The 13,775-nt window shown below is 35.5% G+C and overlaps 1 protein-coding gene across 1 annotated transcript in view; it reads left to right on the top strand.

Annotated features, from left to right (window-relative positions):
- LOC138714643 (protein takeout-like) overlaps positions 1-13,775 on the top strand; it is a 55,108-nt gene that overhangs the window by 28,839 nt on the left and 12,494 nt on the right. The window contains exons 2-4 of the mRNA XM_069846692.1: positions 2,043-2,135; positions 6,244-6,394; positions 9,493-9,626. Of these exons, the coding sequence (XP_069702793.1) occupies positions 2,043-2,135; positions 6,244-6,394; positions 9,493-9,626 (378 nt within the window). The remainder of the gene's footprint in view (positions 1-2,042; positions 2,136-6,243; positions 6,395-9,492; positions 9,627-13,775) is intronic.

Raw genomic sequence — 13,775 nt, 5'->3', positions numbered from 1 at the left:
CTCAAGTCAACCCAAAGTAACTCAACCCCAAGTCAACTGAAAGGAACTCAACCTCAAGTCAACCCAAAGGAACTCAACCTCAAGTCAACCCAAAGGAACTCAACCCCAAGTCAACCCAAAGGAACTCAACCTCAAGTCAACCCAAAGGAACTCAACCCCAAGTCAACCCAAAGGAACTCAACCTCAAGTTAACCCAAAGGAACTCAACCCCAAGTCAACCCAAAGGAACTCAACCCCAAGTCAACCCAAAGGAACTCAACCTCAAGTCAACCCAAAGTAACTCAACCCCAAGTCAACCCAAAGGAACTCAACCTCAAGTCAACCCAAAGTAACTCAACCCCAAGTCAACCCAAAGGAACTCAACCTCAAGTCAACCCAAAGGAACTCAACCCCAAGTCAACCCAAAGGAACTCAACCTCAAGTCAACCCAAAGGAACTCAACCTCAAGTCAACCCAAAGGAACTCAACCTCAAGTCAACCCAAAGGAACTCAACCCCAAGTCAACCCAAAGGAACTCAACCTCAAGTCAACCCAAAGGAACTCAACCCCAAGTCAACCCAAAGGAACTCAACCCCAAGTCAACCCAAAGGAACTCAACCTCAAGTCAAGCCAAAGTAACTCAACCCCAAGTCAACCCAAAGGAAGTCAACCTCAAGTCAACCCAATGGAACTCAATCCCAAGTCAACCCAAAGGAACTCAACCCCAAGTCAACCCAAAGTAACTCAACCTCAAGTCAACCCAAAGGAACTCAACCTCAAGTCAACCCAAAGGAACTCAACCTCAAGTCAACCCAAAGGAACTCAACCCCAAGTCAACCCAAAGGAACTCAACCTCAAGTCAACCCAAAGTAACTCAACCTCAAGTCAACCCAAAGTAACTCAACCTCAAGTCAACCCAAAGTAACTCACCTTCAAGTCAACCCAAAGGAACTCAACCCCAAGTCAACCCAAAGTAACTCAACCTCAAGTCAACCCAAAGTAACTCAACCCCAAGTCAACCCAAAGGAACTCAACCCCAAGTCAACCCAAAGTAACTCAACCTCAAGTCAACCCAAAGTAACTCAACTTCAAGTCAACCCAAAGTAACTCAACCTCAAGTCAACCCAAAGTAACTCAACCTCAAGTCAACCCAAAGTAACTCAACCTCAAGTCAACCCAAAGTAACTCAACCCCAAGTCAACCCAAAGTAACTCAACCTCAAGTCAACCCAAAGTAACTCAACCTCAATTCAACCCAAAGTAACTCAACCTCAAGTCAACCCAAAGTAACTCAACCTCAAGTCAACCCAAAGGAACTCAACCTCAAGTCAACCCAAAGGAACTCAACCCCAAGTCAACCCAAAGTAACTCAACCTCAAGTCGACCCAAAGTAACTCAACCCCAAGTCAACCCAAAGGAACTCAACCCCAAGTCAACCCAAAGTAACTCAACCTCAAGTCAACCCAAAGTAAATGAACCTCAAGTCAACCCAAAGGAACTCAACCCCAAGTCAACCCAAAGTAACTCAACCTCAAGTCAACCCAAAGGAACTCAACCCCAAGTCAACCCAAAGGAACTCAACCGCAAGTCAACCCAAAGGAACTCAACCCCAAGTCAACCCAAAGGAACTCAACCCCAAGTCAACCCAAAGTAACTCAACCTCAAGTCAACCCAAAGTAACTCAACCTCAAGTCAACCCAAAGTAACTCAACCTCAAGTCAACCCAAAGTAACTCAACCCCAAGTCAACTCAAAGTAACTCAACCCCAAGTCAACCCAAAGCAAAGTAACTCCAAGGCAAATCGAGCCAACCAAAATAACCCAACTCCAAAACTAAAGCAACCCAAGTCTAAGTCAACTCAAAACAATCCAATTCCAAGGCAATCCAACCCAAAGTCGACGCAAAGCAACGCAACCCAAACTCCAAATCAGAGCAACCCAACCCCAAAGCCAACCCAAAGTAAAGCAAACCCAAAGCAACTAAATCAAGCAAACCAAAACATCTAACCAACTAACCACCCTTGTACTAATTGTCTAGTAACAGCGTTGATATTTGTCTCCACAGCGGAGTCGTTCCCGCTGTGCAAGAGGAAGGACCCGAACCTCGACAACTGCCTGAGGAACGCCATTGAGAAGTCCATCAGGGAGCTGAAGCCTGGTGAGTACGTGATCGTTAAGTAACCTCACTATATAGTCGGTATAATACGGGTACAATGTAACATGAGGTAGGCCTTCTAAGTTGCAACTTCGACATTTTTCCCCATTACTTGTTCACCTTATTAAATTTAATGGTTCATTTTACTACTGACAACAGTTTCTCCAATACATGCATGTTACAGACACGATAGTTAGTCATTTCGTAACTGTTAGGCTGGTACAATTTGAGATATTAATCAGGCGACGCATGATACTTGAAGTTAAATTTACCAGTTTTATTTAGATGCCACATTGTGTATTTTATATTGTAATCATAACATAACACAGATGACCTTCCTAAACTCATTAAAGCCGATGACATTACATTCTTATGTTCTAGCTCTACTCTGAATGAATTACATGCTCTAACCAATGATATTCTATCACAGATGGCTTTATGGTTTGAATCTAATGGTTTCTTGCTTAATAAAGAAAAGACTATCAACATAACTTTTACCCTAAATCATGTAATAAAAAAGGACAACATACAAAACTATACCAAATTTCTAGGACTTTTTATAGACTCCAGTTTAACATTGGAAAAACATATCGAATCTCGTATATGCACAAAATTATCAAGAGTTATATATTTATTAAAGAAATTAGTGACTTGTGTTTCTCAAAATTATTTAAGATGTGCCTACTTTTCGTTCTTTCAGTCGATAATTAGGTATGCCTTAATTTTCTGGGGAAATGGTAGCAAAATTGGGAGTGTCTTGATTTTGCAAAAGAAAGCCATTAGAATTTAATGTCAATCAAACTATCTTCAACATTGTCGACCTCTTTTCAAACAATCACAGATATTAACTGTCATAAATTTATATATATACGACCTAGTCCTTTACACTCGACAAAATATAATAATAATAATAATAATAATAATAATAATAATAATAATAATAATAATGATTTATTTTAGCTGGCAGAGTTAAGGCCGTAAGGCCTTCTCTTCCACTCAACCAGCAAAAAGTGTATATACATATGCATGAACTTACAAAGAATCCAACAATTTGATTGAGATGAGAGTTACATGTATACAAAAGTTATTTACAAATTAAACAACAAAATACTATGAACTATTAATTAAACACTGAAATAAACTGTGTAGCAGAATTAAACTAAAATACATAGAATGTTAATATATTTCAAATAATATTAGATAATAGAAAGAGATTATTACGAGACAATTAAAATACAGCACAATCAGGATGATGTCTAAAGAAAAAAGTAACAATGTAGTCAGTGATAGTTTAAATCAGTATGATTGGAGTGAAATGCTAATAAGCAGGGAAAGGATTTATATGTAAATACATATTTACTTATAAAGCTAATATAATTTATATTTTGCATTATCTTTATGTTTCACAATGTGTAGGGTTGAAAAATCCTACTTTTATTTTCCATATTTTTCCATATTTTAGAGTTTAGTACATATTTTCGTTAATTTCCATATATTTTCCATATTTCATATAAAACAGTCCATATTATATTAGGTTTAACAATAAAACAAAACAAAATTCCATTAACTTTTAAAAATACATTTCAACAATAGAGATTTAAACACATGTTCAGTAATCCCTTTAACATCAGAGTTATTTGAAAATTAGCAGTCCTATCAACAATGGGAAAGTAAGTTACAAAACTGTATTAATTTAATTTAAAATTTTTAACAGACTTCAGTTGTGCAGCTCAACAGTTAAATGCCAGTCAGAGTACACATAGGTTCAGTTTTGTAAATCATACTATAAAGACGGTAAATATGCCAAAAGTACGTCATTCAGTCAATTTAAAATCAAAACTAACAAGTTACATTTCAGAATTTAAAGAAGATGGTTTATCAACTGACAATAAAATATTATTTTGTAATTTGTGTCAGTGTGCAGTATCATCTACACAAAAGTTCCTGGTGCAACAACACATTACAACTAGTAAACATCAGGCCAACAAACAACTAAATTCCAAGCAGAGACAATTGTTTTTAACACAACCAACAACATCGAATGTAAGATCTGAGTTTAACATCGACCTGTGCCGTTCTCTCATCTCTGCTGATATTCCTCTCTACAAACTAAAGAATAAGGTCTTCAGGGAATTCCTTGAAAAATATACTCAACATACAATCCCGGATGAGTCAACACTTAGGAAGACGTATGCTCCATCCATCTACGATGAGACAATACAGAAGATAAGAGATGAAATTAAAGATAGTTCAATTTGGGTTTCCATTGATGAGACTCCCGACAAAGAAGGTAGACTTGTTGGTAATGTAGTTATCGGTTTGTTAAGTGAACAATATTCTGAACGAATTCTTTTACATTGTGATGTTCTAGAAAAGTGCAATAACAAAACTATAGTTAAACTGTTCAACGAAGCTATGGGTATCCTGTGGCCAAAGGGTATTATGTACGATAATGTGTTATTCTTTATTAGCGATGCTGCCCCTTATATGGTCAAAGCTGGACAAGCATTATCTGTTGTATATCCTAAATTGACTCATTTTACTTGTGTGGCGCATGCATTTCATCGTGTGGCAGAAGTGGTCAGAGACAATTTCCCTAAAGTAGATTTGTTGATTTCATCAGTGAAAAAAGTATTTCTCAAAGCTCCCAGTAGAGTTAACGTGTTGAAAGAAATGTACCCTGAAATTCCATTGCCACCAAAGCCAATTTTAACTAGATGGGGTACATGGCTAGAAGCAGTTGAATATTATGCCGAACATATAGACTCTATTAACAATGTTCTCCTTGCATTGGACTCTGAAGATGCAGTCTCAATTGATACTGCGAAAACAGTTACCTGTGACATAAGTGTGAAGAATGACTTAGCTCACATTCAGCATACATTTTCATGCATCATAAAAACGCTCAAAAGTCTCCAAAATAGGCACCTTTCACTATCTGAAAGTTTTGAAATTATAAATAGTACTGTGGAACAACTGAATCGTGGTAGAGGTAAAGTTGCAGATGCAGTAAGAGCTAAGGTGGACACTGTACTTTCAAAAAACCCTGGATATGAAGAACTACAAAAGGTTGTTGCTGTGATGAGTGGTGAATCAACAGTGAAGATTAACTTGGACTTATCCCCAGCAGACATTGTGAAATTGAATTATGTACCAGTTACTTCTTGTGACGTCGAACGCTCTTTTAGTCAGTATAAATCTATCCTCAGAGACAATAGAAGAAGATTCACTTTTCAGCACTTGAAAGAAATGTTTGTAACCTATTGTTATGGTAACAGACAATAAAAATTGTGTTTTGTTGAAACTACATTGGAAGATAAGGTACGTCCATTATATTTTTTGTTTAGTTTGATTAAAATGTACCAATATTTAACGTACATAGTCATTTTTTTATAATTTTAAGTCCATATTTAATTCCATATTTTGGTAAAAATCCATATTTAATTCCATATTTTGGTAAAAATAACTACATATATATTTACATATTTCATATATTTTTAGTCCATATAAATCCGTTCCCTGCTAATAAGGTTATCTTTTAAGCTGTTCTTAAAGGTGTTTATTGTCTTGCAGCCCCTAATAGTTTGTGACAAGGAATTCCAAATATAGACAATTACTCATTAATAGCCAATATACATGATCATGAATTTAGAAATAGTGAACAAATTAATATCCCATACTGTAGATTACATAAAACTAGTACAAATTTTTCTGTCATGGGGATAAAATTATATAATAAGGTTCCCAGTCAATATTATAAGTTACCAACCAATAGTTTCAAAGCTAGATTTTATAATTGGCTTTTAATTAATCCTTTCTACTCTGTAGATGAGTTTCTTTACATAAATTCATATGAAATTGGTTTTTAATAAATAAAGTTATTTAAATTAGTTACAGTTATTATATAAGAATTAAGTGTTTTAATTAATTTTAGAGTTTCAAAATGTTTTGTGTTTTCATTCTAATTACTGTTTTCAATTATATGTGTATTTTAAAATGTATGTTTTTTTTGTGACGAAGCCTATCACTGTATGTTTAATGGCTTAATAAATTGAATTGAATTGAATTGAATTGAATTGAATTAACATAATACGAGTGTGTTGCGGAACAGGACTACCCAGTCTGCAGATGCTGCCGTTGGACCCGCTGGATATTACACAAATCACAATCCGTGACGGCATCAATCGTCCTGTCAACATCAAACTCGACCTGAACAACGCCGTAGCTAAAGGCCTCAGTGGAGTTAACATTTTTACAGTGAGGTAAACAAACTCATCAATAGATTGCATGGAGTTCTGCGGTTACAGTTCACAATATTTCAGAGCTTTCTAACAGAGTAACATAATACTAGAGTCGACGGCAATTCGGAAGGCGGTAGTCTGCTAGCGTTTGCGTCGAGAGAGACAGATAGAGAGAGCAAGGCAGCGTACAGCATTGCCACATCGTACTTCACGCGCACGTGCGGTACAAATAGCGCAGGAGAGAATTTAAATCATCAAAAGACAATAATGACCTTAGCCGTTGATTACTGTAAGCATGACACCAAACAAACCCTGTTTCCTTCACTAACAATATTCTTTGCACGGTTCTCAATCTCACATCACATGCTTCTGCAGTCGTTTCTTGCACGTTGGCAACGTTGCAGCCAGCATGAAGATGGCCGGCAGCGTTCTGCTTGTCAATGTTTTAATAGTACATTATGCAACGAGCCTATAATGAAGGTAATTAAGAAATGAGTATGGATATTTATGAAACGAGCGCAAGCGAGTTTCATAATTTTCATACGAGCTTCTTAATTACCATTATAGGAGAGTTTCATACGACTTTTTATGCTCGACCATATTTCTAACTTGATATTATTAATTTTAATTGTATCTGACCTTCAGTAATGTTCAGTATGTTGTGAGATGTGCGCAGACGCGAAAGTATTGATTTTTTCCGAGGAACAGATATCCACATTGACCTTGCTAGGCCATAAGAACCTACAGAGATAACATTGAAATTAAATTAGACATTGAAAAACGAGATGACAAATTGAATTTATTTGAATGTTATTTACAATTAACGCTAATTATTATAGTTACAGAACATAACCTTCTGCGACAGTATTGGATTTCCAGCCTCCGTGACTTTTCGCTAATTCTCTTTCGATTGCATATCCGAGAATAATCGATACTTGCGGTTTTATAACGGTAGAAAGCTGACCTGTCATTGGCTGAACAGTTGTAACCTGAGTCGTCATTGGCTGAAAGACCTGACCTTTAATGAGTAGGTGTACTTTAATGACATGCATTAAAGGTCTGCTACCAGGTGTATAATTACTACGTTTCGGCATGGTCGAGCATAAAAATAATTATACACTTTAAACAATATTTTTCGCACCTGCCTGTACAATACTTGTCTTTTTACAGTCTCTTCTTCCATTTATTTACCTTACACACACAGTAAATGTTACTTTTACTTATTCAATGTATTACCTTGCATTCACATTAAGGTTGGGGAAAACCTCGGAAAAAACCCAAGTAGGTAATCAGCCCAAGCGGGGATCGAACCCGCGCCCGGACGCAACTTCAGACCGACAGGCAAGAGCCTTAACCGACTGAGCCACGCCAGTGGCTGAAACGAACTTGGAAAGTACTTTTTACAGACTGATTACGATTGGTTCTACTGTACAAGCTTGTGACGTCACATGCCAGAAATGCTACGGCGCATATAGCAGCCGACCGCCTTCCGAACTGCCGTCTAGTCTAAGATAGAGACGTATGACAAAGTACAGTCTGGAACAGCAGCAGGTACGAGTACATTATTGGTATAAAATGTCATGCACAGACTTTCTACAATACTTAGGAATTATATAGAGTAAACAGTGAGTAATGTTATTCATTTCAGTGGGTTATACTTCGAGATATTAAAAAAAAAAAGTTGAATAGAATTTTATTCCTTTTTACTTCCTCTTCGAGATATATTGTTTCATATGAAATATTTCATAGCGTGCTTTGGGAAAACCATTGATTTAATTCCCACTATGCTCAGTAAATTTAAGAGAGCATTGTGTTATGATAAATGATAATACATGACTGAAAGAATTTTAGTTTTAGCCTTTAAATGTGCAGAAATACGATCAGAACAAATGTAACAATTTAAAATTTCTTTGCAGAACGAAAAGTTACATTTGCTCACAATTTTCTACACATTTAAGGGACAAAACTAACACTCTTTCAATCGTATATTATCATAATATTCTGCTCTCTTAAATTGACTGAGCATATTAGGAAATTAATCAATAATTTTCCCAAAACAAGCTATGAAATATTTCATATAAAAGAATTTTTATCTCGAAAAGGAACCAAAAATGAACAAAATTATATTAAACTTCATTATTTGAAATATATTAAAGAAATTAATGACATTACTTACACTTCATCCTGTGTAATAGTATTTCAAACGAGGGGTCTATCTCCTGGCTATGAATAAGAGATTTTAATTATCTTCGTATAAACCAAAACGTAACAATTTCAAACTATTTTGTAGCATAATAAAACGAACATAGATTGTAGCAGTAGGAATTTTCTTTTTTCAATTCATTCACGTGCACATGTGTTTTATAATTTATTCACTGCTGTAAACCTACGTAAACATGTGTTTTATAATTCATTCACTGCTGTAAACCTACATGCACATGTGTTTTATAATTCATTCACTGCTGTAAACCTACGAGCACATGTGTTTTATAATTCATTCACTGCTGTAAACCTACGTAAACATGTGTTTTATATATTTATGTGTTTTATAATTTATGTGTTTTATAATTCATTCACAGCTGTAAACCTACGTGCACATGTGTTTTATAGTTCATCCACTGCTGTAAAAGTACCTACGTGCACATGTTTTATAAATCATTCACTGCTGTAAACCTACATGCATATGTGTTTTATAATTCATTCACTGCTGTAAACCTACGTGCATATGTGTTCTATAATTCATTCACTGCTGTAAACGTACGTGCATATATCTTCTATAATTCATTCACTGCTGTAAACCTACGTGAACATGTGTTTTATAATTCATGTGTTTTATAATTCATTCACTGCTGTAAACCTACGTGCACATGTGTTTTATAATTCATTCACTGCTGTAAACCTACGTACACACGTGTTTTATAATTCATGTGTTTTATAATTCATTCACTGCTGTAAAAGTACCTACGTGCATATATGTTTTATAATTCATTCAGTCCTGTAAACCTACGTATATATGTGTCCTATAATTCATTCACTACTGTAAACCTACGTGCATATGTTTTTTATAATTCATTCAGTCCTGTAAACCTACGTACATACATTTGCTTTTTGCTCCACAGAGCAGACATCGACAAGGGTACTATATCTGCGGATGGCGTATTGCCCTTCGCGACTTTGGAATCCGACTACGAAATGGATGGAAGATTCTTAGTGCTACCAATCAAAGGAAAGGGCAAGTCCAAACTCACATTCAGTAAGTGTCCTTCTTAAGCGGAGACTGTACTGTCATATCTCATAACATTAAATTCCTCAATTTTGGGAGCAATTTTCTCAGAAATTATAAAAGATACAAATGCAAAAAAATAGGGCACAATGAACATACCTTTATGTATGCAACCGGTTAAATAAATTTAAAATTCCACTGGGCGGTTGCCAAAGAAATTTCTGATAAAGAGATAATATAGTTTTTTGTTAATTTTCCGTCTTGACTTATTACGATGTTAACTTAAAATAGTAATATGCGTTACAAGAACGGTATGTTGACGTTTCCATGGTCGAGGAAAATATTGAAAAAGCGAAACGTAGTTGAGCTTTTTTAATTTCCGAGAACATGAAAACAAACATACCGCTCGTGTATCGTACATTATTTTGTGCGAAGATCGTTTATTACATACCTGAAAGACGAATTTCTAATTAGTTACAATGAAATCTCCATGTTGGTTTCTGTTTAATGACGGCAACTTCGGAACACCAAAATATCTTTCTTTAACATTGTTGCTATAAAATGTTTTCTGTGTTTACTATACTCCAGCAGGCCGTGATATACGTCTGTCTTTTTTTTCCCCCAGTCTATAAATGCGAACTTAAAACAAACGGTAAGGTTATGTAATGATTTATTTTTCATTTTAATATTTTAACAATATTATTTATTTAACATATTGTAGTAATAACATCGGCAACTGGAATCTAGTTGATTTTTTCACGGCTTCCTTAATGTTACTTGTATCAGGAATGCAATAAGTTTCGTGGAGTAGTAGACTTTACTTAATTTTTGCAAATATTTGAAAACAATAATTAACATTGCAATTTAGGTGAAATTGCAGTGGTAAGTTTCCAATTTATAATTATTACTATGTTAAACGTCTCTAAAAATAATATGTTAAAAGCCTAAAGCAGTAAAATGAATGTCGCGCTTAAGCGGTAAGAAGAGGGAAATTGTTATGTGTGTTACGTTGGGAATACTGAATGTGATATTTTACACTTACCGCGTATTGGTTCTGTGCGGAAAACAAGCAAATACGCACGATCTCGCACAAAATATTTTGTTAACATATTTATTTTTCTTATGAACGTTTTCGCCATATTGTGGGCATCTTCAGACAAAGATATTTGTACCTAAATTGCATAATATATGTTAAAGTACAGAAATTAATGAGTTAAAATATATAAATACATTTAAAAATATTTTCAAAATGTATACTAAAACACAGCAACAAATCTATACTAATAATAAATCTGTAGTCGAAATTTTTCTGGTAATTTTCGATTTTCCAAAAATAATTAATCCTAACATATATAATTAACCACCCTGAAACCGAAAATCGCTTTTTTGAAATTTTTGTTTGTATGTCTGTCTGTCTGTCTGTCTGTCTGTCTGTATGTTTGTTACCTTTTCACGCGATAATGGCTGAACGGATTTCGATGAAAATTGGAATATAAATTAAGTTCGTTGTAACTTAGATTATAGGCTATATGGCATTCAAAATACATTATTTAAAAGGGGGGTTATAAGGGGGCCTGAATTAAATAAATTGAAATATATAGCTTATTATTGATTTTTATGAAAAATGTTACATAACAAAACTTTCTTTAAAAATCATTTTCGATAAGTTTTATTCTTTGAAACATTTTGATAGGACTGATATTTAATGAGATGAATGAGTTTTAAAATTGAAATAACTGCCATCTAAGGCCGTGTAATGAAATAAACAAATGACTTCGTCTATAAGGAGCCTTGGTCAACAACAATCGAAAGCTATGAATCATAGCCTACAGAAAATGTTTCTGTGTTTGTATGAAGTAATATAGGAAGCTAAATTAACCGATTTGTATAATGAATTATTATTTCATCATTGGAAAGTGTAGTTTCTCTGTATGGACATAATGCTATAATGTTATTGCAGTAACTTGTGAGTGAATTGAGGACAGGTAAGATTAAAATAGCTTCTTATGCACAGAAAACTTGATAGGTTATTCTGTATATTCATTTCCTGTATTTCTTAAAATAATGTTTATGAACATATTCATTTTTATATCAAAGAATTAACGAACAACGAGAGTGTATTGATTTAGTATGCAGTAATAGTACGTTAGCTTAGCAATCCATTATTTTATAATTCAATAATTCAAATTTTAACTATGCTCAATTGAATCGTGTTAAAATACATAAAATATATATGCAATAAATGCAATGCAAAAAAATTGGGTAATGAGCCAAGCAGATTATGTTGCGCTGTTGTAAAAGTTGTTCCTCCTGAGATTCAAGAGCTCCCACAACAAATTAAAAACTTTCTAATTCGAGTACATCCGTTATCAACACACTTTTCACATAATATAATATAATATAATATAATATAATATAATATAATATAATATAATATAATATAATATAATATAATATTAATATAATATAATATAAACGTAATAATAAATCTGTAGCCAAAATTTTTCTGTTAATTTTCGCTTTTCCAAAAATAATTGGTAATAACAATGCCGTTCCTGGATATCCACATACACAGGAAAGCAGATGGTACTCTCGGACATGGCGTGTATAGAAAGCCGACGCACACAGATCTGTACCTGAATGCACTCAGCCTCCACCACCCTTCGCAGAAGAAGTCCGTCCTGACTAGTCTACTACATCGCGCCATAGTCATTTCCGATATCAACAACTTGCCTGCAGAAATGGACCATCTTCGTAGAACACTACAACAAAACAACTACAGCCGGAGAGACATCAGCAAAGCCCTCAAACAAGTTACCACGAGATGTAACACAATAGACTTAGACAACAAGCAAGAACCGACAAAGAAAGCTTTCATTCCATTCTGCGGGAGCGTGTCACACAAAATAAGCAGAATCCTCCAGAAGGTTAATATCAAAACCATCCATAAACCACAGAGCAAAATCCGGAGTCATCTACGTCAGGTTAAAGACAGTCAGGGCTTAAGGACTCCAGGGATTTACAAGATTCCATGCGAGTGTGGCGAAGTATACATAGGGCAGACTGGCCGCACAGTAGAAGACAGAATCAAAGAACATAAGAGGAACCTGAGGCTGTATTACCCGGAAAAATCTGCAGTGGCGCAACACAGCATAGAAAAGGAGCATAAAATACTGTTTGACCACACCAAGGTCATTAACAAATCAAGCCACTACTGGGATCGTACAATCAAGGAGGCCATAGAGATCAAGCTGGAGAAAAACAACTTTAACAGAGACAGTGGACTCCAGCTCAGTCAGGCATGGACACCGGCCTTAGACCAACTCAGGCCCTCTTACAATCAAGGTCATGAAGATCACGGACCGAGGACGGCAACCGATTCCAACCGGCGGAACAGGGCTCGCCGCCCGCCAAACTTCACGCAGTAATCCCGGGAGGGGCGGAGCTTACGAGCGATGACAATTCCCGGCCCCGGATTGGCCGATCCGCCAACCAATCCCGTTTCACCTGAGACAGCCACATCTATATAACCTTTCGACTTTCTGTCCAACAATATAAACAAATTGTGACTGCCCTCACCACTGCTTAGTGATGCATGATAGCTACCGTTGAATAACTAAACAATAAATAAATACATTCAAAATTCACGCAAGCCCAGTAAATAATTTACATCACAAATAGTTCATGGTTACTCCTCAAATAACAACAAATCAGAACTTAAAATCTGCTTCTTAAATCTTCTTTCTTACTTTCTACCCACCTGTCTTCTTTCCACGTCTCAACCTCAATCTCATAAAAGCCCTAAATATCCAACATTCTAATAACACTGCACTCACAAGCACTCACGGTCGAAGAGGGCATTGTAATGTAAGACCCTAAAACGACCGCTGGCTCTGCCAGCAATCAACTCTGACACCTGTTCGGACATCACTTCCCTGAAGATGGCTGCAGAGATAGCAGTCGAAAGCTTGGAGCATTCCAAAATCTTAACTCGGCTGATATCCCGCGAAAACATATTAGCGAACCAACGCCGAGAAAGCCTCAAATCATACAACAATTAATAACATGTTAAAGTAATTGTCATTGCACCAAATGAGTGGTCTCTGGATCAAAATGATTGCAATTTAATATTTTAAATACAATTTAAATTAAGTAACATATTAAACGATTTATCCTTCT

This window comes from Periplaneta americana, chromosome 15 (assembly GCF_040183065.1).
Source record: "Periplaneta americana isolate PAMFEO1 chromosome 15, P.americana_PAMFEO1_priV1, whole genome shotgun sequence".
Classification (NCBI taxonomy): domain Eukaryota; kingdom Metazoa; phylum Arthropoda; class Insecta; order Blattodea; family Blattidae; genus Periplaneta; species Periplaneta americana.
This window is presented reverse-complemented; position numbering and strand designations above follow the sequence as displayed.